Source organism: Phocoena sinus, chromosome 6 (assembly GCF_008692025.1).
Source record: "Phocoena sinus isolate mPhoSin1 chromosome 6, mPhoSin1.pri, whole genome shotgun sequence".
Classification (NCBI taxonomy): domain Eukaryota; kingdom Metazoa; phylum Chordata; class Mammalia; order Artiodactyla; family Phocoenidae; genus Phocoena; species Phocoena sinus.
Window position 1 is genome coordinate 11,936,971 of NC_045768.1, and position 24,731 is coordinate 11,961,701.

The following is a 24,731-nucleotide window of genomic DNA, read 5'->3' on the forward strand; positions in this document are numbered from 1 at the left end:
AAAGTTCAGTATTTGCCACAGAGACATTAGGGCCGGCAAGGCCACAATATTTACTATTCGGCTCTTTAAGAAAAAGTTTTCTGACTACTGCCCTAGAGTTAAAGCTTATTCTAGACCTTCCCATAGCAAAGCCTATGACCAAATCTAGATCTTCCTGTAACAAAGCCTATAAGGCAAAATCTGCAGGGGAGACAGAACTTGGAGGTTGAGCTCTCCCAGGTCAGGGAAACTTGGGAAGCATCTTGAACTTTCCATAGATACCCTAACAGAAGTATTACTTGACATTTTATTTAAAATTAGAATGTTTCTGAGCAGTATTGCCTCCTGTAGTGCTTTGGGACCTTTCTAACAGTGACAGTGGCTTTAGCCTACACTCTGATACTTTGCAAGTCTTTGGTTACTCCCCTGGACAAATTCTATGTAAGAATATGTCTCATTCCACTTTAAAAGAAAAACCCTGTAATCTTTCTTGATGATGGAACTTTCTAGGATCTTCTATCCAATGTCAGTATTTAGTTTAAATTGAAAAAGTTGCTAATCCGCAAAGGCTAGAACCAGAGCTAAAGTAGCTTCCTATTTAAGAGGAACAAGCAAGGTTCCTTTTGTTTCTGAATATTTACAGATTGTTTCATGCATATAGACAAAACGGAATAACAAAAAACTGGATGCGCACCACACATAGCTTTTTTTTGCATGTTAATGTTTTGCCAAATTTGCTTCACATTATTTTTCTAAGAAATAGTATCTCAGATACATACTGTGTGTGTATCCCTCCCTGATCCTGTTCTGTCCCTTCTTTTCCCAGTGATAACTACTCTTGAATCTTTTGCTTGTCATTACGTTAGATGTTTTTATACCAACCAAGTGTGTGTGTTTGTATCTATAAATTATATGTAATATTTTATGCATTTTCAAGTTTAAATAAAAGCCATCATTTTGTACATATTAGTCTGCAACTACTAGCTTTTCCACTCAGCCTTGTTTTGAATTTAGACATGGTAAAATGTATCATTGTAATTCATTTACTACATGATTTGTATCTTCATTCTTTTGTTGATGGACATTTAGGTTTCCAGTATTTTGTGATTATAAACAGTGCTAAAGTGAATATTGGTGTTATCTGTCTTACTGTGTTTATATATTGGAGTTTCTCTAGATAATGTAACCGGAAATAGTATTGTTGCTTGTAGTATATCCACATCTTTGACTATCAGTTATTACTGAATTGCTTCACAAAATGGTTTTATCCTTTTATAATTTCACTTGCTTTGGTTTGCACAATTACATCATGGGTACTCTAAAGCAGACACGTTGTACCTGAAGAAAATATGACATATGACAATCTCATTTTACTACAGATAAATTGAAAGTTGGTTGTTTAGATTCTTGATAAATTTATTCCTGTTTAAAAACCTTCTTATGGAAATGTTCAAACCTGTACAAGTAGAGAGAACCCCTGCGAACCATAGAGAAAACCTCCATCATCAATTTTCAGTAATTATTAACATATGGCAGGCCTTATTTCATTCTCCCTCATCCCCTCAACTAGATTATTTTAGAGATCACAGGTTTTCATTTAATTTCATCTGTGATTACTTTAGTGTATATACTAATCTTTATATAGTGTATATCTCCTACCCCCACAAAAGAAACCCACAATACCATTATCACCCTCCAGAAATAATTCCATAATGTTATCAAATATTCAGCATTCAAATTTTCCCAATTAATCTGTTTTCTCATTTTATCTACACTATTTAAAATATGATTACATTGTGAAAATATATACTTTTAAGGAATATATTTAAGCAGTGTCATATAAAATGTACTCTTAGATTTCTGGTTTTTCATAGAATCATGTTTAAACAAATGGTACCTATAAAGTAATCTAGGTGTAGTCTAACCCTTTTACTTTATAAATGAAAGAATTGAGGCTCAGAGAGGTTGAAATTTATTTAAAATTGGCCAGCTCACTGTAGCAGAGTTGGAATTAGAAGGCAGATCTTCTGACCCTAAATCCATTGCTCTTACACTAATTACATAGTGTTGCCTGTCTCATGTTTTTCATCAGCTTTCTAAATCTGGCATTTAAATACTTTTTCCAGTGGCTTTTCATAAATGTCAGACTACTGTACTGTCTGTACAGTACTAATCTTGTGGTTTACAACAGGTTGTATTTTAAAAGGAGTTTGTGAAAGGGTTGAATTATAATATCAACACTTGTGCCAAAGATACTGAGCTGTTCTGAAAAGCTGCTTGTCTTTTCTGACCTAGATACACAGTTTCCAACTGTGGCAGAGGATGCCAGAAAGGGAGAATGAGTGCTGGCAAGAGGCTGGAAATTAAATTATTATATTACTGAGGAATCTAGTATAGTTCTTCATTTTTAGCACTGTTGTATGTGGAATATTTTCTGTATTGCTGTAATACTTGGTGAATCTGTGTACTTTTTTGGGCATACAAGACCTATTGTTTATTTTGCTAAGGTGAAAACAAAAAGACTTCTTTTTGTTTTAAAGTTGGTGGTTTTTAACATTACTCCTTGTTTATTACTAGATTGCAGGTTCTGAGGTAATTTTGCAAACCTAACTAATTAAGAGAAATAATCTTGTCCTTTCTATCTTCAGATATGGTTTCTTTGTGATGCTCTGTCCTGTAGAATAACAACAAAAAGTCTTTTGGGAACCAAAGACAATATTTGAACCTTGTTTACCAAGGTGCTGGTTTTCCCTCCAGTGTTAAGTGTGCTGCAGCGGGCACAGTAGGGCAGAGAATACTGTTTCTTGGCACATTCATTACCACTTTTTTCTTTTGATCAGAATTGTCACCAGATCTGTAAATTCTAAAGATACTCTGATGACCTCTGTCACAGCCATTTAGTGAGAAGGCAGTTAATAGGTACTGAGGCACATATAGTTCAGGTGCTACTTCATGTTTAATTGTGATTTAAAGGACTAGATCTTTTAAAGATCACTGTGCAAAATTAAATATATGCCTGCTCTTTGATTTGCTTGTGGACACGGTGATATGAATCGTAAAGATGCTGGAGACCCAACCCGAGTTCTAGGGATAGCTCTGCCAATGTGTGATCATAGACAAATAATTTAACATCTTTGTATATTTGTGCTTTCACATTTTAAAAGTTTAAAAAATGAAATTTATACCATTCTGTTTTTTACTACTTTTCAGGGCTGTTGTAAGCAATGAATGTGATGCTATATGAGAAAAATATTTTGAGAAATTCATTTGAGTTTCTCTTTTGTGCCAGGTATTCTATGTTTGCAAAACAAAAAGTAAGCAAAGAAAAGATGTCATATGGCAATAGTAAATCCTATGGAGAGAACAGGGTCAGAGGTGTGCTGGAGGAGGGCGTGCTGTTTTATATAGGGTAATCAGGGATGGGCTTATGATAAGGTGACATTTGAGCAGACGCTTGAAGAAGTAAGAGGAGTTATGTGGATGTCAGGGGTAAACTAGCTAGGTTCCAAGGGTGGGGAATTGTGTGCCTTGTTTGAGAAATAGCAAGATACCAGCGTGGGTGGAACACAGTGTGTGAGGAGGGGAGTGATGGGGGATGAGGCCAAGAAGTTAATGGGAATCAGATTATTGGAGATTTATAGGCCATTATGAGGTGTTTACTCAGAGACCAGAAGCATTGGAAGGTTCTGAGCAGAGGAATGACATGACCTAATTTTTTTTTTTAATTTTAGTTTTATATTGGGATATAGTTGATTTACAATGTTGTGTTAGTTTCAGGTGTACAGCAAAGTGATTTAGTTTTATTAATACATATATATCTATTCTTTTTCAGATTCTTTTCCCATATAGGTTATTGTAAAGTACTGAGTAGAGTTCCCTGTGCTATACAGTAGGTCCTTGTTGACTAATTTTTTAAAAAAATATTTTATTTGGTTGCGCCAGGCCTTAGTTACGGCCAGTGGGCTCATTAGTTGTGGCTTGCTGGCTCCCTACTTGTGGCATGGGAACTCTCAGTTGCAGCATGCATGTGGAATCTAGTTCCCTGACCAGGGATTGAACCTGGGCCCCTTGCATTGGGAGCGTGGAGTCTCAACCACTGTGCCACTAGGGAAGTCCCTGATTTTCTATTTTATATATAGTAGTGTGTATATGTTAATCTCAACTCCTAATTTTTCCCTCCCCCCCGCAACCATTCCCCTTTGGTAACCATAAGTTTTTCTATGTCTGAGTCTGTTTATATTTTGTAAATATGTTCATTTGTATCATATTTTAGATTCCACAATATAAGTGATATCATATGATATTTATCTTTCTGTGTCTGACTTACTTCACTTAGTATGATAATCTCTAGGTCCATCCACGTTGCTGCAAATGACATTATTTCATTCTTTTTTATGGCTGAGTAATTTTCCATTGTATATATGTACCACATCTTCTTTATCCATCTGTCTATTGGTGGATATTTAGGTTGCTTTCATGTCTTGGCTGTGACATGACGTAATTTAAATTTTAAAGGGAACACTGGTTACTCTTGCTGAGAATAAACTCTAGGTGGGGAAGCAAGAGAACAAGGTAAAAGTGAAGGATTTGGTGATGGATCAGATGTGGATGTGAGAGGAAGAGAGGTGTCAAGGATGACTCTCCCAGGTTTTTGGCATGAGCTGCTGTAGGATGGGGTATTTGCCTTCTTTTGAGAGAGGGAAGACTGGGAGTGAGTAGCAAAGCTCGTTTTAGTTTTGTTCTTTTGAGGGAGGAGGTCACGAGTTGGTCTGGGACATATTAAGTTTAAGATGTTTATTAGACATCTAGGTGGGTATGTTGATTGTGTCCTTGAATGTGAGTCTGAAACTCAGGGTGATATAAATTTGGGAGTCCTCAGTGTACACATGGTATTTAAAGCATCAAGCCTGGATGATATTGCCAAGGGAGTGTGTGTAGAATAGTAAAGAGATTAAGAGTGAGGTGTGTGTCCAGAGGCACTCCAGCATATAGGTTGTGGATATAAGAAAGAAGGGAGATGGCAGAGTAATTTATGAAGTAGGGGGAGAACAAAGAGGGTAGTGTACTGGATGGGAGCTGAGGGAAGTAAAATGGTTAAGCAGGGAGCAGTCAGCTGTGTCAGCTCTTGCTGAGAGGTTGACTAAAATGAGGGCCGAGAATTGTTCACAACATTGAACTCCATGGAAGTCCTATGGGACTTGACAAGAGCTGTTTCGGTGGAGCATTGGGGTGAGAGGCTGATTGGGGTGAATTTAAGAGAGAATGGGAGGAGAGGAAATGGAAACCAAAAGTGTGAACTCAAAGAATTATGCCTTAAGAGAGGCAGAGAATCCGGCCGTGGGGAGGCAAGAGGTCAAGGAAAGTTATTCAAGAGAGAGGAGGGGGGTGATTACAGGAGTGATATTCTTGAGGGGATAGGATCTAGAGGATTTGAGTGGAAAGATTTCCATTAGATAGGAATAGGGACAGTTCATTTGTAAAACAGGAAAGAAGGAAGAATATATGGGAAAAGATGCAGCAACGTTGATATTTTGCATGAAATAGGAAGCAGGAGGATGACCAGTTGAATGCGAGGATATGGGAAGAAAATACAGATGTGATGAGACAAGAGAAGATGTGAAATAATCATTAGGAAAGTGGGAAGTGAATGAATATTTGTTTTTTTTAATGGGGCTCCTTGGGCGTTGCAGGTGTTTAGCATCCCAGGGTACCAAATGCCAGGATTACCCACCTAGTCATTGTGACAACCAGCAAACTTTACCTCACGTTTTTAAATCCCCCAGGGTTGCAGTACCACCCGTGTTTGGGAACTGTTGATTATTGGGCCTTTTGAAGTTAAATCATGAATTTAGAAAAAGAACTGGGACTTCCCTGGCGGTCCAGTGGTTAAGACTTCGCCTTCCAATGCAGAGGGTGTGGGTTTGATCCCTTGTCAGGGAGCTAAGCTCCCACATGCCTCTCGGCCAAAAAACCAAAACATAAAACAAGCAATTCTGTAACAAATTCAATAAGGACTTTAAAAATGGTCCACATCAAAAAAAAAAAAAAAAAAACCTTAAAAAAAAAAAAAGAACCAATTAGCACTATTGTGTGAATTCCCCCTCACCCCCCTGCCACATTCCAGGGTTACTGGTGGGGTATAGTTAAGAGCTTTGGGTATGATCAGGGTTGGGGTTTTGCCAGGGTAGGATAACAAAGGAAATTGCTGGTGAAAATCAGTGATAGATGATGGATTGTGTAATTTCAGTTGGATAAGGACAGAAGTGAGGGCATGCAAAGGGTGAGGGACTCTGAAAGGTGGTTGGGTTAGTAGATTATGGGTCCTGGTGGGGAGTGGGTACCTAGGGTAGGAAAGGAGATGAGAACATTGGAGGAAAAGAATACAAGGATTTTAGAATTTTAGAAGGATCATCTGTGTGGTTCTGGAAATTACTAAGAATTATGCCAGGAATTAGAGATGAACTAAGTACTAAAGTCCGTCCTGAAGGAGTGGAAGGGAGTTTGGGGGATTAATCTCAGATGGGTGAAATAAGGCAAATAAACAGTGGAAATTGTGCTTATGGAAGAAGAGTCAGAAATTGCCTGTAAGTCACTATGATGATGACAGCTGTGGAAATATATGGGAAGAGACGATGACATTTCAGATAGAGCCTTCTTGGATTCTACAGTTAATGGCACTCTCTAAGGAAAGAGAAATCTAGGGTTGAATTCAGATTTTTATTGAGCCTCTCCTGAGTGCAGGGCACTGTAGGTGCTGTGGAGATAAAGATAAGTAATTTCATTAAGGAGCTTGTGATAAAAATAACTAAAACTGAGTAATAGAAATGTCATAAAGGAAGTTGAAAAAGGACTGGATGGCTCAAAGAAAGAAGAAATTTATATTAACCTCAAGTATTAGGTAAGCCTTCCTGGAAGGGTAGATTTGAGATGGACATTTGATGAATAGAACAAGGGCAAATCATAGTGGAGTAGAGGTTGCAGTCCAGGTAAGGGAAGGGTTTAACTTGGAGCTTAGCGGTAGCACATTGTATGGTATTCTGGGGAAGATTCATTATTCTCTTTTTGGCTGGAACTACAGTGATGAGAGAAATGACAGGGACAGAATTGCATACGTGTTGTATTATGGAGGGCCTTGGTGACACCCAGTATTTGAGTGGAATGCCAGTTAAGCTATTGAGTGTAGTCAATGAAAGTTTTTCTAAAATTTTATTTATTACTTTATTTTATTTCATTTAATTAATTAATTTGCACTAGTCTTAGTTGCAGCAGGTGGGCTCCTTAGTTGTGGCTCGCTGACTCCTTAGTTGTGGCACACGGGCTTAGTTGCGGCATTCATGTGGGATCTAGTTACCTGACCAGGGGTCGAACCCAGGCCCCCTGCATTGGGAACGCGGAGTCTTAACCCCTGTGCCACCTGGGAAGTCCCCATCATTGAAGGTTTTGAAGGGGAGCTTGATGTTCTCAAAGTAAAATTTTCCCCAAAGATGGGCTGAAGTGGGGATAGAATAGTTTAGGAAAAGATAGATTCCTGTAAATAGTAAAACATGGCAAAACTATTCACAGTAGTATACAAGACTTCCATATCTTTGAGCTATAAACATCTTTAGTAGTAAAACAAAGACTGAAACTCAGGATTTCCATTCTCATGCTGTATCTCTTTTCCTGTTTTGAATTCAGAGAGTTTGCCTCATTTATGTTTTCTTTACATGGCTCTCAGAACAGCACAGTCTTCGTTTTCCTAGTATCTCTCAGGCACTTCTCTGTCTAGTTGTGCCTCTTCTTCCTGTTCGTTGGTGCACCTACTCCCTTGGTGATGTTGTGGCTTTGCATACTACCTATATGCTGAAAAGTACCAAATTTATAACCTAATCCAGATCTCTCTTCTAAACTGTAGGTTCATATGCTATAGTTGCCTACTTGTATATCTAATAATTATCTCAAGCTCAACATGTCCAAACCTGAATTCCTGTTCTTAATCCCCAAACCGCCTCTCCCTGCACCTTCCCTAACTCAGTTGCTCAGGCCAAAAACCTTGAAGTCAATCCCGACGCCTCCACCTCGCTCCCACTCCACATCCATTCTACTAGGAAGACATGCCATCTTTCCCTTCAGAATATATCTATTCTCTGATTGCTAAACTTTCTTAGTGGTCTTCTTCCTTCCACCCTTGCCCTCTCTACAATGTATTTCAACATAGCAAGCATAGTGATCTTTTAAAAACATGAGTCAGATATTGTCAGTGCTCTGCTCAAAACCCTCTAAGGAAAAAAAAAAAAAAAAAAAAAAAAAAAAAAAACCCTCTAAGGGTTCCGTGTCTCACTCAGAGTAAAAGCCATAGTCCTTAAGATGACTAGAAGGACCTCCTGTTTCAGGAATTGACAAACGATGGCCCCTGGACCACATTTGGATCCATTGCCTGTTTCTTGTTTTATTTATTTATTTATTGTTTTTGCGGTTTGCGGGCCTCTCGCCGCTGTGGCCCCTCCCGCTGCGGAGCACAGGCTCCGGACGCGCAGGCCCAGCGGCCATGGCTCATGGACCCAGCCGCTCCGCAGCACGTGGGATCCTCCCGGACCGGGGCACGAACCTGCGTCCCCCGCATCGGCAGGCGGACTCTCAACCACTGTGCCACCAGGGAAGCCCCATTTCCTGTTTTTGTGTGACCTGTGGGCTAAGAATGATTTTTACATTTTTAAATGGTTAAAAAAAAAAAACCTGATACTTTGTGACATGAACATCATATGAAGTTGAAATTTCAGTGCCCGTATATAAAGTTGTATTGGAATACAGCCACACCCATTTGTTTGCACACTGTGTTATGGCTACATTTGCACTACAAAGGCAGAGTTGAGTAGTAGAGACCTTATGGCTCAAAAGCCTAAAGTACTTTTTATCTGGTCCTTTAAAGAAAAAGTTTGCCAACCTCTGCCCTGTATGATCTGGTTCCTCACTCCCACCCTCAGTCCTCATTGCCCTTCTCTCCCCACCCAGCCTACTCCAGCCGTCCAGCCACAGTGGCCTCCTGTGCCTCTATCTAACCAGGCACAGTCTTCGTCCCCTGCCAGGAATGCTCGTTCCTGAGATCTCTGCATGGCTCACTCCCTCACCCCATCAGGGTTTGCTCAGGCATCACCTTCTCCACGAGGACTGACCATCTATTTAAAATCGCACCCTCCTCTGTATAGTACCTGCGTACGTGTGCTGTCCCCTGCTCTTTCTTTTCCATAGCACCTCACACCTTCTCACATACTGTTTAAATTACTTGTTTTTACATTTACTGTTTTTTGGTTGTTTCCCCAGCCCTGGACTTAAACACAAGGGCAGGGGTTTTTGTTTTGTTCACTGATGCATCCTAAGTGCCTAGAACAGTGGCTGGCTTATTATAGGTGCTCAATAAAGACTTGTTGAGATGCACTAAATTTTGGTTCTTTAACCAAATGAGTCGTCTAACTGGTGGATAGAGTTCTTTCACTTCTGTCACTATTCCATCAGGAATGGGGAAGGGCTAGTGTGTGTGCTTTCAGTGAGGAGACGTGGTTTCCTGTCACCACTTCCTTGGATTGGTTACTTGATAACAACTTTTTCATTCTGCTCACTGACAGTAAGTGTTCAGAAAGCATTCTGATTGACCTAGCCGGCTTGTACAGTGCATTTTATGTTAGCGCTGCAGCCGTTGTGCCATCCTTGTTTAAATTGTTAATTGAGCAGGGACCTTTTGGCCTGAGCCCAGTGTTGCAAGGCTTCAAGTGATGTGGTGGGATTGAGCTTTTCCATCATTATAGGTGTTTTGGGGTAGGGATGAAGAGCTGGATTTTTGGAGTAGGTATAAGTAATTTAAAGGTTTTTCAGTTTAGCATTCCCCTAGTGCTGTTTTAATATAGAAAATAAAAGGAAATTTTCCGAGGAAAGTACGGAAATGCAGTATTCTTTTCACATTAGTATTGTACAGAAACTGAATGCCACCACGTAGGGAAAGTTTAGTTTATTTGAAGGGATTTGGAGGAAGTATTGAATTTATATGTATTTGCTCTTCTCTTAATGTATCTGAATTGGTTCATTTTCATATGCCCTCTGCTATCAAGCACAGTACCAAGTTACAGAACAGGCAATTAGTAAGTATGTATTTACTGGTAAATCTCTTTATCTTAAAGTAATCCTCTTGGCGTATCAGTGAGGTATCTTTTTCTAATTTTATTTGCCCATCTTTAATATAGTGGACATGTGATTGTTCTTTTGTAATGGAGAAGTAGAGCCTGGATATTTGATTTTCACATAGCTCCTTCTGGAGAGGTTACAGATGTTAGTATTAGCAAAATTTAAAGTTTTCTATTCAGTTAATATTTTGAGAGTAAATAATTTCTTGGATTCTATGTCACACTGCTTACAAGACATTATTTGGAAGTTTTCAAGAAAGTAAGTATATTTAAATATTTTTTGCCTTAATTTTTAATATTTTCTCCTAATTTCATTTCAGAAAAATTCCTAAATATTTGACTAAATTTTATAGTTTGAATATAGAAAGCATCGTCATTCTCCAGTTTTGAGATTTGCTCCTAAGAAAAGGGTCTAATATTCATACATACAAAAACCTAGCTTTGTGGGCTGGGTAGCCTGACATCTAAAGCTTTCACCTTTAAAGGTTAGTTAAAAAGGACATACAACGCCACCAAAAATATGGTCCATGAAAGAAAAATTTGATAAGCTGGGATTCATTAAAACTAAAAACTTCTGTTTTATGAAAGACACTCTTAAGAGGATGAGAAGACAAGTACCAGACTGGGAGAAAATCTTCGCAAAACACATATCAGATAAAGGACTGGTATCCAAAATATACAAAGAAGTCATAAAATTAAACAGACAACCCAATTAAAAAAGGGCAGAAGACCTGAACAGACACCTCACTAAAGAAGGTATACACATGGCAAATAAGCATATGAAAAGATGCTCAACATCATACGTCATCAAGGAATTTCAATTTCAGATGATAGTGAGATACCATTACACACCTATTAGAATGGCTGAAGGCCCAAACTTTGACAGCACCAAATGCTGATGAGGATGTGGAGCAGCAGGAACTCTCATTCTTTCCTGGTGGGAATGCAAAATGGTACAGCTACTTTGGATGAAAGACAGTCTGGAAGTTTCTTACAAAACTAAACATAGTTTCACCATATGATCCTGTGGTCATACTCCTTGGTATTTTCCCAAATGGGTTGAAAACCTGCACACGAATGTTTACAGCAGCTTTATTCATAATTGCCAACACTTGGTAGGTGAATGGATAAACAAACTGTGGTATATCCAGACAGTGGAATATTTTTCAGTGATAAAAAGAAATGACATGGAGGAATCTTTTTAAAAAAATATTTAATTTATGGCTGCGTTGGGTCTTTGTTGCTGCGCGCGGGCTTTCTCTGGTTGTGGTGAGCGGGGGCTACTCCTCGTTGCGGTGCGCAGGTTTCTCATTGCGGTGGTTTCTCTTGTTGCTGAGCACGGGCTCTAGGCATGTGGGCTTCAGTAGTTGTGGCACGTGGGCTCTAGAGCGCGGGCTCTAGAGCGCAGGCTCAGTAGTTGTGGTGCATGGGCTTAGTTGCTCTGCGGCATGTGGGATCTTCCCGGACCAGGGCTCGAACCCGTGTCCCCTGCCTTTGGCAGGCAGATTCTCAACCACTGCTCCACCAAGGAAGTCCCGGCATGGAGGAATCTTAAGTGCATATTGCTTAGTGAAAAGACTACATACTGTATGATTTCAACTATGTGACATTTGGAAGAGGGAGGGTCAAATAGGTGGACCTGGGATTTTTAGGGCAGTGAAACTGTTCTGGATGATTCTGTAATGGTGGGTGCATGTCATAATCCTTTTGTCAAGACTCAGAGAAGGTATAACACAAAGAATGAACCCTGATGTAAACTGTGGTCTTTAGTTAATAATATTGTATTAACATTGGTTCATTAGTTGTAACAAATCTACCACACTAATGCAAGATGTTAATAATAGGGGAAACTGTGTGTGTGTGTGTGTGTGTGTTAGGAAGAAGTGGTATATGGGATTCTTTCTATTTCCCACTCAATTTTTCTGTAAACCTAAGGCTGCTCTAAAAAAACAATGTCTATTAATTGAAAAAAACAGTAGTTAATAAAAAAAGTGATACACAGGCACACACATGCCCATATATACACACTCCACCCTCTGCATACAACTACTCTTACTTAATAAGTAGAACACAGCTAATGTTTTTCTGAGCTCTGTTTTTCAGAGAAATATATATCTGATATATATATCAGAGAACGTATATCTGATATATAATCAAAACATTTTATTTGATACTTGTGGTTTTTTTCCCTTCTGAAGCCATATATAGAGCATATACTATATGCCAAATACTTTTAAGTATTTTTAACAACCTGTCTCATTTAGTTTGAAGTAAATACTGTTCACCTCATTGCACAGGTGAGGAAGCTCTGGCTAAGAGAAGTGAAGTGGCAACGAAGTTGGTAGTTGAATCTAGACCTGACTCCAAAGCCAGTGTCCTATATGGCCTTTGTAATTCACATAGACATATTTGTTGAAAGAGCTAAAGTTTATCCACTAACATAAGTGTAAGTGCCTTTAGAGCAAAAATATTATGGAAAGGGATTGTCTTGTTTTGAATCTTAGCTCTGGTATGTACTTTTGCTTTGTGATTTTAATTAGATTATATTGTCTCTTTATGCTCTAGCTTCCTTATATGTTAAGTGGAGATATTAAGATTGTTGTGGAACTTCCCCGGTGGTCCAGTGGTTACGAATCTACCTTCCAATGCAGGGGACTCGGGTTCAGTCCCTTGTTGGGGAACTAAGATCCCACATGCCACAGGACATCTAAGCCCACGCGCCGCAGCTACTGAGCCTGTGCACTCTGGAGCCCTCGCATCACAACCTGCATGCCACAATGAAGATCCCGCGTGCCGCAACTGGGACCCGATGCAGCCAAATAAATTTAAAAAAAAGATTGTTGTGAGGATTAAATGAATTAATATATCAAAAGCTCTTAGAACAGTGCCTGGTACAGAATGTGAGTCCCATAACTGTAAGCTGTTAATTAGTAGTGGAATATTTTCTCACTGTATAGGTTAAGGAAACTGAGACCCAAGGAAATTAAGTGATTTTGAGTCACATAACTTTCTACGGTCACAGAGCTATTAAATGGTGAAGTTGAGTCTTTTTTAAAATTTCAAGGCCAGAATTTTATCCCCTAAGTTAATCACTATTTTAGAGAGAAACTCTTTAAAAATGTGTTGCAGTTTCTATCAGCTCACAGTCTACCAAATATAACTTTTTTTTTTTTCAGTCAGATATAGTAGGGAAAAGTCATTGGGCTATGACTTAGGTTTTGGACCACGCTTTGTCCCTGATTAGTTGTGTGACTTCTTTAATATCTCTGATTGTAGTTCACTTTAAACTGAGGGGTAGGTGGAATTGGACCAGATGATTTCTAAGTTCCTTTTACAGCATCGACAGAATATGATTCTGAGATGATATCATGAATTATTGCACTATGCTATAATACCCTGAAGTCCCCAGAGCTGCTTTTTAAAAAAATTTTTTTTAATTTTTTATACAATTTTAAAAGGCTACACTCCATTTACAGTTATTACAAAATATTGGCTGTATTCCCCGTGTTGTACAGTACATCCTTGTGGCCTATCTTATACCCAATAGTTTGTATCTTATACCCAATAGTTTGTATCTCCTACTCCCCCACCACTGTTTTGTCCCCCCACCCCCTGCCAGTAACCACTAGTTTATTCTCTGTGTCTGTGAGTCTGCTTCTTTTTGTGTTGTGTTCACTAGTTTGTTGTATTTTTTAGATTCCACATATAAGTGATATCATACAGTATTTGTCTTTCTCTTTCTGACTTATTTCACTTAGCATAATGCCCTCTAAGTCCATCCATGTTGCAACAAAGGGCAAAATTTTGTTTCTTTTTTATGGCTGAGTAGTATTCCATTGTATTGGGTTGGCCAAAAAGTTCCTTCGATTTTTAAGTAAAAATAATAGACACATTTTTCACTTTCACCAAGAACTTTATTGAACAACATATTCACCATTTCGTTCCACTACCTTCTGCCATTTTTCAGGCAAATTCATAATTCCATCTTCCCAAAAATTTTGTATTTTTGAGCAAAGAACTGTTCCAGGTGCCTTTTACCATCTTCCAGGGAATTGAAATTTTTTCCATTAAGAGAATTTTGTGAAGACCAAAATAAATGGAAATCTGAAGATTCAATGTCTGATGGATATGGTGGATGAATCAGAACTTCCCAGCCAAACAGTAACAGTTTTTGCCTGGTCATGAAAGAAACATGCAGTCTTGTGTTATCCTGATGGAAGATTATGCGTTTTCTGTTGACTAATTCTGGACACTTTTCGTCAAGTGCCGCTTTCAGTTGGTCTAATTGGGAGCAGTTCTTGTTGGAATTAATCATTTGGTTTTCCAGAAGGAGCTCATAATAGAGGACTCCCTTCCATATACACAACATCACCTTCTTTGGTGTGGTTGGTGGTGGTTCATCTCGCTTGCCCCATGATCTCTTCCATTCCACATTATTGTACAGTATCCACTTTTCATCACCCATCACATTTGTTTTAAAAACGGAACGTTTTCATTATGTTTAAGTAGAGAATTGCTGCAGAAATACGGTCAAGAAGGTTTTTTTCGCTGAACCTATGTGGAACCCAAACATCAAAGATGAGCATAACCAAGCTGGTGCAAATGATTTTCAGCGCTTGATTTGGGTACTTTGAGTATGTCCGCTGTCTCCCACGTGGTATAATGTTCACTGTTCACAAGTATTGTTTCGATTTGATCACTGTCAACTTCAACTGGTCTACCTGACCGTGGAGCATCGTCCAGCAAGAAATCTCCAGCACGAAACTTTGCAAACCACTCTGACACGTTTGATCAGTCACAGCACCTTTTCCATACAGTGCACAAATCTTTTTTTTTTTTTTTGCGTTTCAGTGCGTTTTTACCTTTCTTGAAATAATAAAGCATAATATGCTAAAAATGTTGCTTTTTTCTTCCATCTTCAGTATTAAAATGGCTACACAAAAATTCACCCATTTTGATAAGTCTTTATTTATTTAAAACTCCAAATGTTTTTAATTTTTAAAATTATTTATTTTTTGGCTGCGTTGGGTCTTCACTGCTGCTTGTGGGTTTTCTCTAGTTGTGGAGAGTGGGGGCTACTCTTCGTTGCGGTGTGTGAGCTTCTGAGTGTAGTCTCAGTAGTTATGGCGCACAGGCTTAGTTGCTCTACGGCATGTGGGATCCTCTGGGACCAGGGCTCAAACCTGTGTCACCTTAAGTCTTTTTTTAAATGCAAGCTGATGTGACAGCTGTCGCATACAATCTAACAAAATTGTTTTGAATGAAGTTAAAGACAACTAAGTGCTACTAGAGCTGTCTTATGGGAAAAAACCAGACGAACCTTTTGGCCAGCCGAGTACATATATACCACATCTTCTTTATCCATTCATCTGTTGGTGGACACTTACGTTGCTTCCATATCTTAGCAATTGTAAATAATTCTGCTATGAACATTCGGGTGTGTGTATCTTTTCGAATTAGTGTTTTGGGGTTTTTTTAGATGTATTCCCAGGACTGGAATTGCTGGGTCATAAGGTAGTTCTATTTTTAGTTTTTTGAGAAACCTCTACACTGTTTTCCACAGTGGCTGCACCAGTTTACATTCCCTCCAACAGTGTTTGAGGGGTCCCTTTTCTCCACGTCCTCGCCAACATTTGTTATTTGTGTTCTTTGTTATGATAGCCATTCTGACAGGTGTGAGATGATATCTGATTGTGGTTTTGATTTGCATTTCACTGATGATTAGCTCTGTTGAGCATCTTTTCATGTGCCTGTTGGCCATCTGCATTTCCTCTTTAGAAAAATGTCTATTCATTTCTTCTGCCGCTTTTAAATTGGGTTATTTGATATTGAGTTGTGTGAGCCATTTACATATGTTGGTTATTAACCCCTTACCCATCATATGGTTTGCAAATATTCTCTCCCATTCAGTAGGTTGTCTTTTCGTTTTGTCGATGGTCTCCTTTGCGATGCAAAAGCTTTTAAGTTTAACTAGGTCCCATTTGTTTATTTTTGCTTTTATTTCCTTTACTTTAGAAGACGGATCCAAAAAAACATTGCTGCAATTTATGTCAAAGAGCGTTCTGCCTATGTTTTCCTCTAGGAGTTTTATAGTATCCAGTCTTATATACAGGTCTTTAATCCATTTTGAGTTTATTTTTGTGTATGGTGTTAGAGAATGTTCTAATTTCATTGTTTTACATGCAGCTGTCCAGTTTTCCCAGCGCCACTTACTGAAGAGACTGTCTTTTCTCCATTGAATATTCTTGCCTCCTTTGTCATACATTAACTGACCATAAGTGCGTGGGTTTATTTCTGGGCTGTCTACCCTGTTCCATTGATCTGTGTGTCTGTTTTTGTGGCAGTACCATCATACTGTTTTGATTACTGTAGCTTTGTAGCATAGTCTGAAGCCAGGGAACTTGATTCTTCCAGCTCTGTTCTTTCTCAAGATTGTTTTGGCTATTCGGGGTCTTCTGTGTTTCCATACAAATTTAAAAATTTTTTGTTCTAGTTCTGTGGAAAATGCCATTGGTAATTTGATAGGAATTGTATTGAGCCTGTAGATTGCCTTGGGTAGTATGGCCATTTTAATAGTATTGATTCTTCCAATCCAAGAACATGGTATATCTTTCTATCTGTTTGTGTCATCTTCAGTTTCTGTCATCAGTGTCTTGTAGTTCTCAGAGTACAGGTCTTTTGCCTTCTTAGGTAGATTTATTCCTAGGTATTTTATTCTTTTTGATGTGATGGTAAATGGGGTTGTTTCCTTAATTTCTCTTTTTGTTACTTCATTGTTAGTGTATAGAAATGCAACAGATTTCCGTATTAATTTTGTATCCTGCAACTTTACCAAATTCACTGATGAGCTCTAGTAGTTTTCTGGTGATATGTTTAGGGGTTTCCATATATAGTATCATGTCATCTGCAAACAGGGACGGTTTTACTTCCTTTCCAGTTTGGATTTCTTTTATTTCTTTTTATTCACTGATTGCTGTGGCTAGGACTTCCAAAACTATGTTGAATAAAAGCAGCAAGAATGAGCCCAGAGCCAGAGCTTCTTGATGTATAGGTAGGGTGGTTACTCTCCATACTGATGACTGAAAAGTGCTATTGGTGATCCACAGTTTCTCCACTACATCAGCTTTTACTTAACATTCTTCCCTCTTTTTCTGCTTTCAGTCAACTTTCTTAATATGTTTGACTTATTGGTTTTACCTTTTTATAGCGAGCAGCTTGTGGACTTTGTTTTCAGTTCTCACCTGTGAGCAGTTTAGTTCAGTTCTCATCAGTGCAGCAATCTTTGGCTGCAGGATTCACAGCTAAGTACTGAATGGTTGAATCTTCTAGAATGGAGTAGGGTTGGGAATGGGAAGTGCCAAAGACTCTAAATTGTATAGTGCGATCTTTATACAAAAGGTATAATTTTAGTGACAGGAGGATCTTTGAGATATCTCTTACCGTGGGATCATGTTTTAGTTTGTTTCTTAACTTTGTTGTATAAAAGGACCTTATGAATTGCAGCATTATGTGTTCCCTCCTTACCTTGATTTGATATGTGTAGTAATCAAAGTAAGTTCTATCTGTTCGTTGTTATATAATTTTAAAAAAATCAATCTTCACTAGCTTATTTCAGGTGGATTTTGTTAAGTCAGAGTCAGGGAAGTTGGTTATAAGATATGAATAGTGTTGCATGTAGGTCACAACTGAGTATTATTTGACTGTAAATGTGGGTCTGTTTTTTCATTTGTAGTATTGGGGAGAGTTAAATGTCACCTTTAACTTTCCTGGTCCCAAGAATTCAAAAAGGATTTTTTTTCTTTAAGAGAGCAACTGATAGGAAATTATTGTAGATAGAAGTAAAAGGCGGGGGCTTCCCTGGTGGCGCAATGGTTGAGAGTCCACCTGCCGATGCAGGGGACACAGGTTCGTGCCCCGGTCCGGGAAGATCCCACATGCCGCGGAGCAGCTAGGCCCGTGAGCCATGGCCGCTGAGCCCGTGCGTCCGGAGCCTGTGCTCCGCAGCGGGAGAGGCCACAACAGTAAGAGGCCCGCATACTGCAAAAAAAAAAAAAAAAAGTAAAAGGAGGTTTCATTATTTAAGGGAAAGTTTAAAGGAAAGATATTGAGATGAAGAGGGAGCTCTTTCTTTGTGGGTGTTTACATATCCTGGTGTGTGTTACTCCTGATAACCATGTAAGGCATATGTTCTATTTTAATGGTCTCTCTCTAGTTTTTTTGTTTTTTTACCACTGGGCTTATATAAGGACTTCAGTGCTCAGAAAAGCTTATTTTTTACCTTATCTGGAATAAAATCTTATAAAAGTGGAACAAAGGGGTAATAGAATGGTGTTTAGGCCTCTGGGCAGAAATATACTGTGGGATTCTGGTGAGAGTCATCCATGGGTAATGAAATCAGGATTTAGTGAATATTCAGGAGTCTGGCATAACAGTGCATATAGGTTGAGAGGGAAGTAGGGTCTCTTGGGGGTTAGGGGAGCAGAGCCAAAAAAGCATTCTGAATTTTAGGCCTAAAATGATTAAAGACGAAACATGGTTCCAACATTTGCTGTAAATCTGGCGGCAGTATCAAATGGAAAAGCTTCATGGTTACGATCAACAGTGTTATATTTTCAGGTGTCTTATCTACTTTTCAGATAGGTCTGACTAATGCCAGTTTCTATTGAAAATCTCATGGTTAATTGCAACATTTTTGCCACCAGTAGTAGTATTACTTTTTCCGGTTGTACTTTTTTAATGAATCTCTATCTGTTAATGTATTCATCTCATTGAGTGCAAGTCAGCCAGCTGCCACATTATGGCTACCAGGAGGGTTATTTTTCTGGCCATATCACTTAGGCTCTTGGGCCCAGGCCTTCAAAGGGTGTATTAGCTTTTTGTTTAAAATGAAGTAATTTTCCTCTATAAAGATTGTTTCATTTTTGTCAATAACATGTTTATGGGTTCCACACTCTGATATGAAACTAATTCTAAATAAGCATTTTTGAAAAGTTGTTTTTCTTTTTCTTTTGCAGGTGTATTCTAGAGAACAAGTCTTCAAACACCTTTGCCGTATTGACTCTGAGCTGTCAGGGGACTCAGGCTTATGAGGAGGTACTGTCACAGAAAACAGTGTCTAGTGAAGACGACAAGAAAGAGGGAAAAGGATCGGAAGAAGAAGCTAAAATACTGTAGAAAACCATGGTAGGTTATTATTTATGTTTCCTTAATTTAGTTACCAAAGTTCTCAGTCGCTTGAAGTTGAAACCGTTAACAGTGAGGGCAAGTGAAAAAAAGTGGTGGTAATTTTTTGCTTCAGTGTATCAGCTAAAGATGGCATTCTACTATTTAAGCAAAGCAAATGAGTTCAGATTTATTACGAGCCCTTTAAACCACAAGATGGAGCCCCATGAGCCTGCAGGCCGTAAATTATTAAATACAAAGGAGGGAATGCTCATAAATGACATTTTCTAATAAAACTGGCATTAGCAAACTGATACAAATGGCTAAGGTGACCTTGAACTTGAAATTATGTAATTTTTCTCTAGCTTTCTACCTGAAACTTAGTTTTTTTCCCATGGAAATTAAAAATCCTGAACCAGTCCTTTAAGTAATGATATGAAGCATTTGGAGTTTATTAAATGTGTGAGTATTTAACTCAAAAAGACACCTTTTTTCACATGCTTTTAATTTTAAAATAATAGGGTCAGGTGTTGAGTGTATTGAGGGCACTGAACTGAATATCATGGAAACCTTGCTTTTTGTGGAAAGTTAATACTTAAATTGAATTTGAGATGTTAGATGAGGTCATAACATCTGGTGCCTAACTTTTTAATTGGTAAAATGTGCTGAATATTTTTCTCCTCATATTTTGGTTCTGGAGGATGCTGTGTGAATTTTTCCATAAGTGAGAAAAGGCTTTAAAAAGATGTTGTAAGTGAGGGAAAAAGCACAAAAATATTAATCATCAGTATGTTTGAAATATGTTGTTTAGCAAGTCTGATGGTATTTCTTTAAATGACATTTGATTTTAAAAAAATTTGTTTTAGAGGTTATAACTTAGTTGACTTACTCTTTAAAGAAGGAATTCTACTAATATTTTAGTTCTGGATGGTGGGGAAAAAATGTTAACTTGGGATTTTCTCTGTCATTTACGTTTATGGTGAGATGTGAAAAATGACACTGTAACTTGTGTTTCTTCCCATATAAATTATTTGCCTTTTCAGCTTATTTATCTACTATAGTCTTGATATTCTTCGAACTTAAAGAAATGTTTTATATGTATTACTTGTCATAGTTGGTGAAAATTCCTTTCCTAGTTTATTCATTTTAATGTAGCTTTAGATGTCTGGTGTAGAAATTTTGTGTTTACGTAGTTTAATTGGTCAGTAGGTGTTTTCCAGTTTTGCCTTAGATCTCAGGTTTGAAAGAGAACTTTGTTTCTGCATAGTTCTTCCAATTAATTTTTTAATACTTAAAATCAATATGGAGCTTATTTGGGTAAATAAGGTAGCTTTCTTTTTTGGGGGTGGTAATACCATTCATTCAGTTCTTTCATCACTGTTTCATGATACTTGTCCTATCACATCCAGTAGATTCTTGGGTTTAACGTTGGCAGTCTTATGTTTTTTGTGAGAGAAAGGCCAAAGGTTTGTGTTAGGTAGCAGTATGTAATTTTCCTAAGGTGTGGCCAGTGTGCAGGACTGAGTAACTTAATTTAGTAACTTAGTAACTCATCATAAAACTAAATGACAGAGAAAATCTCAAGTTAACAATTTTTCCCCCACCATCGAGAACTAAAATATTAGTGGAATTTTTTCTTTAAAGAGCAAGTTAACTATCAATAAGTTATAATCCCTAGAACAACCTAGCATCTCCAATTTGTTACATGGCTCTTTTGTTTTCTTGTTAACTTATTTTGGGATATATAAGTAAATCTCATGAAGTGGTTAAAAAGTTTTTTTCTTTGTAGCAAAAGACTTCTCCAGTTGGAAAACTGGTCATGGACTTTGAGAGCAAGAAAGAAATCTAGACAGAGATTGGCTTTTGTCTAGAAAAAAGGAAAGCTTCATGATTGATTTTAGTAACTTTTATTATGTAATAATTGAGGGTTTCAAAGGATTATTTACCTTTTTAGTTATAGCTTGCTTCATTTTGTAGGGGACAATGATACTGTAGTATTAATTTACTAGTGTCCAAATTAATCTGATTTTAAAACATTGACATTCAAACAAAAACAAAAGAGACAAGACTGATAAAGCATTGCAAATATATTATTTTGCAGTAAAGACTTTAAAACAAAATATTTACTGTCTGCTAGCACATAATTTCATGTAAGTTAGGGCACTGTAGCCACCCTTTAAGTCAAATACTTTTGGCTTTATGGAAACTCACCAAGTTTTCCTTGTTCATTTTGCTCTGTACTGGTACAAGTGTCTTTATGGTATTTGTAAATTTGGAAATATTCAAAGGTTTTTGGATGTGTGATTCATGAGTGTGAAGGATCTACTCTATTAAATTTTCATGAAATTCATTCTGTTTCTAGGCTGTAATCTGTTCCACTGATTTCTGGGCCAGCATGTCATTTTAATTATTGCTTTTAACATTTTTGATATTTTAGCATAATGGTACCACCCATCCACCTTTGTAGAATAGTTCTTGATACACTCATGACTTCCCTCCCCCCACCCAAAATGAGCTTTAAAATTATTTTTGTTGAGTATTAAAATAAATCTATCTCGAGGGGATTTTGATTGAGAATGTGAATACATTTGTAAATTAGTTTGGAAAATTAATTCTTTTACAATATGTATTTTCCCCATTCTGGAATTTGGAATATCTCCTACTAATCTATTTAAAAAATTAAAGCTGCACACCAAAGTTTGAATGCCAAATAATATTCTAATGTGGTCCATAGTTTTACTATCTTGTTCACATATAACTTTGTGTTATTACTATGTTACAAAATCTCAATTTTTCTAGATGCAGAAGTGTCCAGGAGTTTGGAAAGAAGTGACTGGGTATCATGAGTCACCCATATGCATTTATTTCTAGATACTCTGTCGAAGCTAGGAAGTATCTTGTTTCTTGTAGATGATGTGTGATATGGATGACCTTTTTTGACGTGGTATTGAAAACACATAGACTGAGCTAAAATGTGGCATATACATAATACTGAATGTAACTTGGGTGAACTCTTCCAAAATATGAATGAAAGATCTCTAATTTTCTGGTGTGGAGTTTGGCAGGATGGGGTTTTACTTCATTTCTTGAGCAGTTTTTTTGTTTTTTGTTTTTTTTTTTGCGGTACGCGGGCCTCTCACTGTTGTGGCCTCTCCCGTTGCAGAGCACAGGCTCTGGACGCACAGGCTCCGTAGCCATGGCTTACGGGCCCAGCCGCTCTGCGGCATGTGGGATCTTCCCGGACCGGGGCATGAACCCATGTCCCCTGCATCGGCAGGCGGACTCTCAGCCACTGCGCCACCAGGGAAGCCCTTGAGCAGTTTTTCATTGCCTCAGTGTTAACTGTTTCACAGCAGTTTGACAATTAATGCTATGACTTGACTTAAATATATTTGTAAGTCATCCTTTTCAGGTAACATTTCTTTTATTGAAGTAATAGTTTCCTTTCACCTTCTGACAGAGATCTATTAGATCTTTTGCCAATGATGATCGCCATGTTATGGTGAAACATTCAACAATTTATCCATCTCCGGAGGAACTTGAAGCTGTTCAGAATATGGTGTCTACTGTTGAGTGTGCTCTTAAACATGTCTCGGATTGGCTGGATGAAACAAATAAAGGCACAAAAGCAGAGGGTGAGACAGAAGTGAAGAAGGATGAGGCTGTAGACTCCTATTCCAAGTGAGTGTGACCTGACATTTGTGGTGCTGTCCTGTAATGCCCAGGGTCCCGTCCCACTGGGTTACATTTGCTGTTTGGTGTTCTTTGGGTTCTCTCATTTATATGACTGTAAACAAGGAAGTAAATGTTTGTGGAATTTTTCTGAGTTAAATTTGCAGGGAAAGCAAGAAAGGAATAATGATTAGACCAGAAAAAGATGATAGACCTGTTCAGGATGCCTTTCGAGGGAGCAAGCACCAAGCCCTTTTAAAAAAAAACTTCTCCTTTTTGGAGGTTATGCTATGTCATCTTTTTCATGTGTTGGTTTAGCCTCCTAAATTCAGAAATAAATAGTAGTGTTTTTTGTCTCTGGGAAAATCATAGAATGTCATTTTTGTCAGGTATTTAAAAATCCTGGTGTAGAAGAGAGAGTGCAGGAGAATATACTGTAAAGGTTTTTATGACTGTATCTGCCTTGTTGATTTCCAGGATCCAGTACAGTATCTTGCATATAGTAAATGCTCATTGGGTATTTGTGGAATGATTGAAGGCCTAATGGGAGCCAGACCCTTCAACAATTATAGCACAGTATTCCCAGTGCTGCAACAACAGTAAGAGATTAATGAGATGAAGCTGAATGATAACTAGGAAACTTTTTATGCCTTGCTAAACTTAGAGTTATTGTTTTGAGCAATGTCACTATGATTGGAATAATTGTATGGTTTACTTCGGAAAATGTAGCTCATTTGACTCTATTGTATTAATAGGATTAAGAACATTACTTTGGCTGCAGCTGGTAAATTGAGGATAGAAGTTACAGAATTCTTTCTCAGGCTTTCAATTCTAGATCTGTGATAAGTAGATAATAGTGGGAAAGTAGTAATAAATTGATATCTTTAACTGAGTGATAGTGTAGCCTTTCCATCTTCAGATGAAAGAAAATCAGTATCAGTTTTTAGCTGAAGAATGTATTTTCTTGACTTTGTTAGCTTTTTACAGGTAATATATACATTGTATCCAGTCAGGGACTTGTCAGCTAGAAGTTTCTTGGCAGTAATTCACTTTTTCTTGCATATGATGGCTTTAAAAAAGATACTGTCAAATTTGGGGGTTCATGGTAATTAGTAGTATCATCCAGTAATCTAGCCCAGTCCCAGTGCAAGTTAAATCCCAGTCCCCGTGCAAGTTAAATAGTCACGCATTCCTTATTTATTGATTGACTGATTGGCCACGCTGTGTGGTTTTCGTGGTCTTAGTTCGTGGACCAGGGATTGAACTCCGGCCATGGCAGTGAACATGCTGAGTCCTAACCACTGGACCGCCAGTGAGTTACCACATTACATATTTAAATTGCACGTTGGAATGTGTTTATACCCTTTTAAAAACTTTTTTTTTAATTGTGGTAAAATACATATAAAATTTGCTATTTTTACTATTTCTAAGTGGAGTTTTATTTTTCAGTGAAGTTCAGGCCTTCTAAATACATCTTCTGTTTGCTGTCAAGGCTGAGCAGACCTTTGGAAAGTGCTCCAGTAGACTTTTGCTTAACTGGATCAGGTCACTGAGTTTTCAAGGTTTTTAAAGGATAACATACGCCGTGCTTTGTTTGGATCTTTAAATAGAGTGCTCTGTGTGCAGGCTATCGATTGTCTCTGTAAAGTGTTTCCAGTTTGTGAAACATTCCGGGGTTGAGCACTTGTGTATGGTTCTTCCCATGTGGTAGAACTCAAGGAGTGCAGAACGATCGTGTCCTTAGAACAGAGGCATCCAAGAACA

At 38.0% G+C, this 24,731-nt stretch overlaps 1 protein-coding gene across 6 annotated transcripts in view; it reads left to right on the forward strand.

The window, feature by feature from the left end:
* Window positions 1-24,731, forward strand: part of STRBP (spermatid perinuclear RNA binding protein) — a 148,268-nt gene that overhangs the window by 62,122 nt on the left and 61,415 nt on the right. For all 6 annotated transcript variants that reach the window (XM_032634116.1, XM_032634111.1, XM_032634112.1 and 3 more), the window contains exons 2-3: window positions 19,148-19,316; window positions 22,756-22,976. In XM_032634116.1, the coding sequence (XP_032490007.1) occupies window positions 19,314-19,316; window positions 22,756-22,976 (224 nt within the window). In that variant the 5' untranslated portion in view covers window positions 19,148-19,313. The remainder of the gene's footprint in view (window positions 1-19,147; window positions 19,317-22,755; window positions 22,977-24,731) is intronic.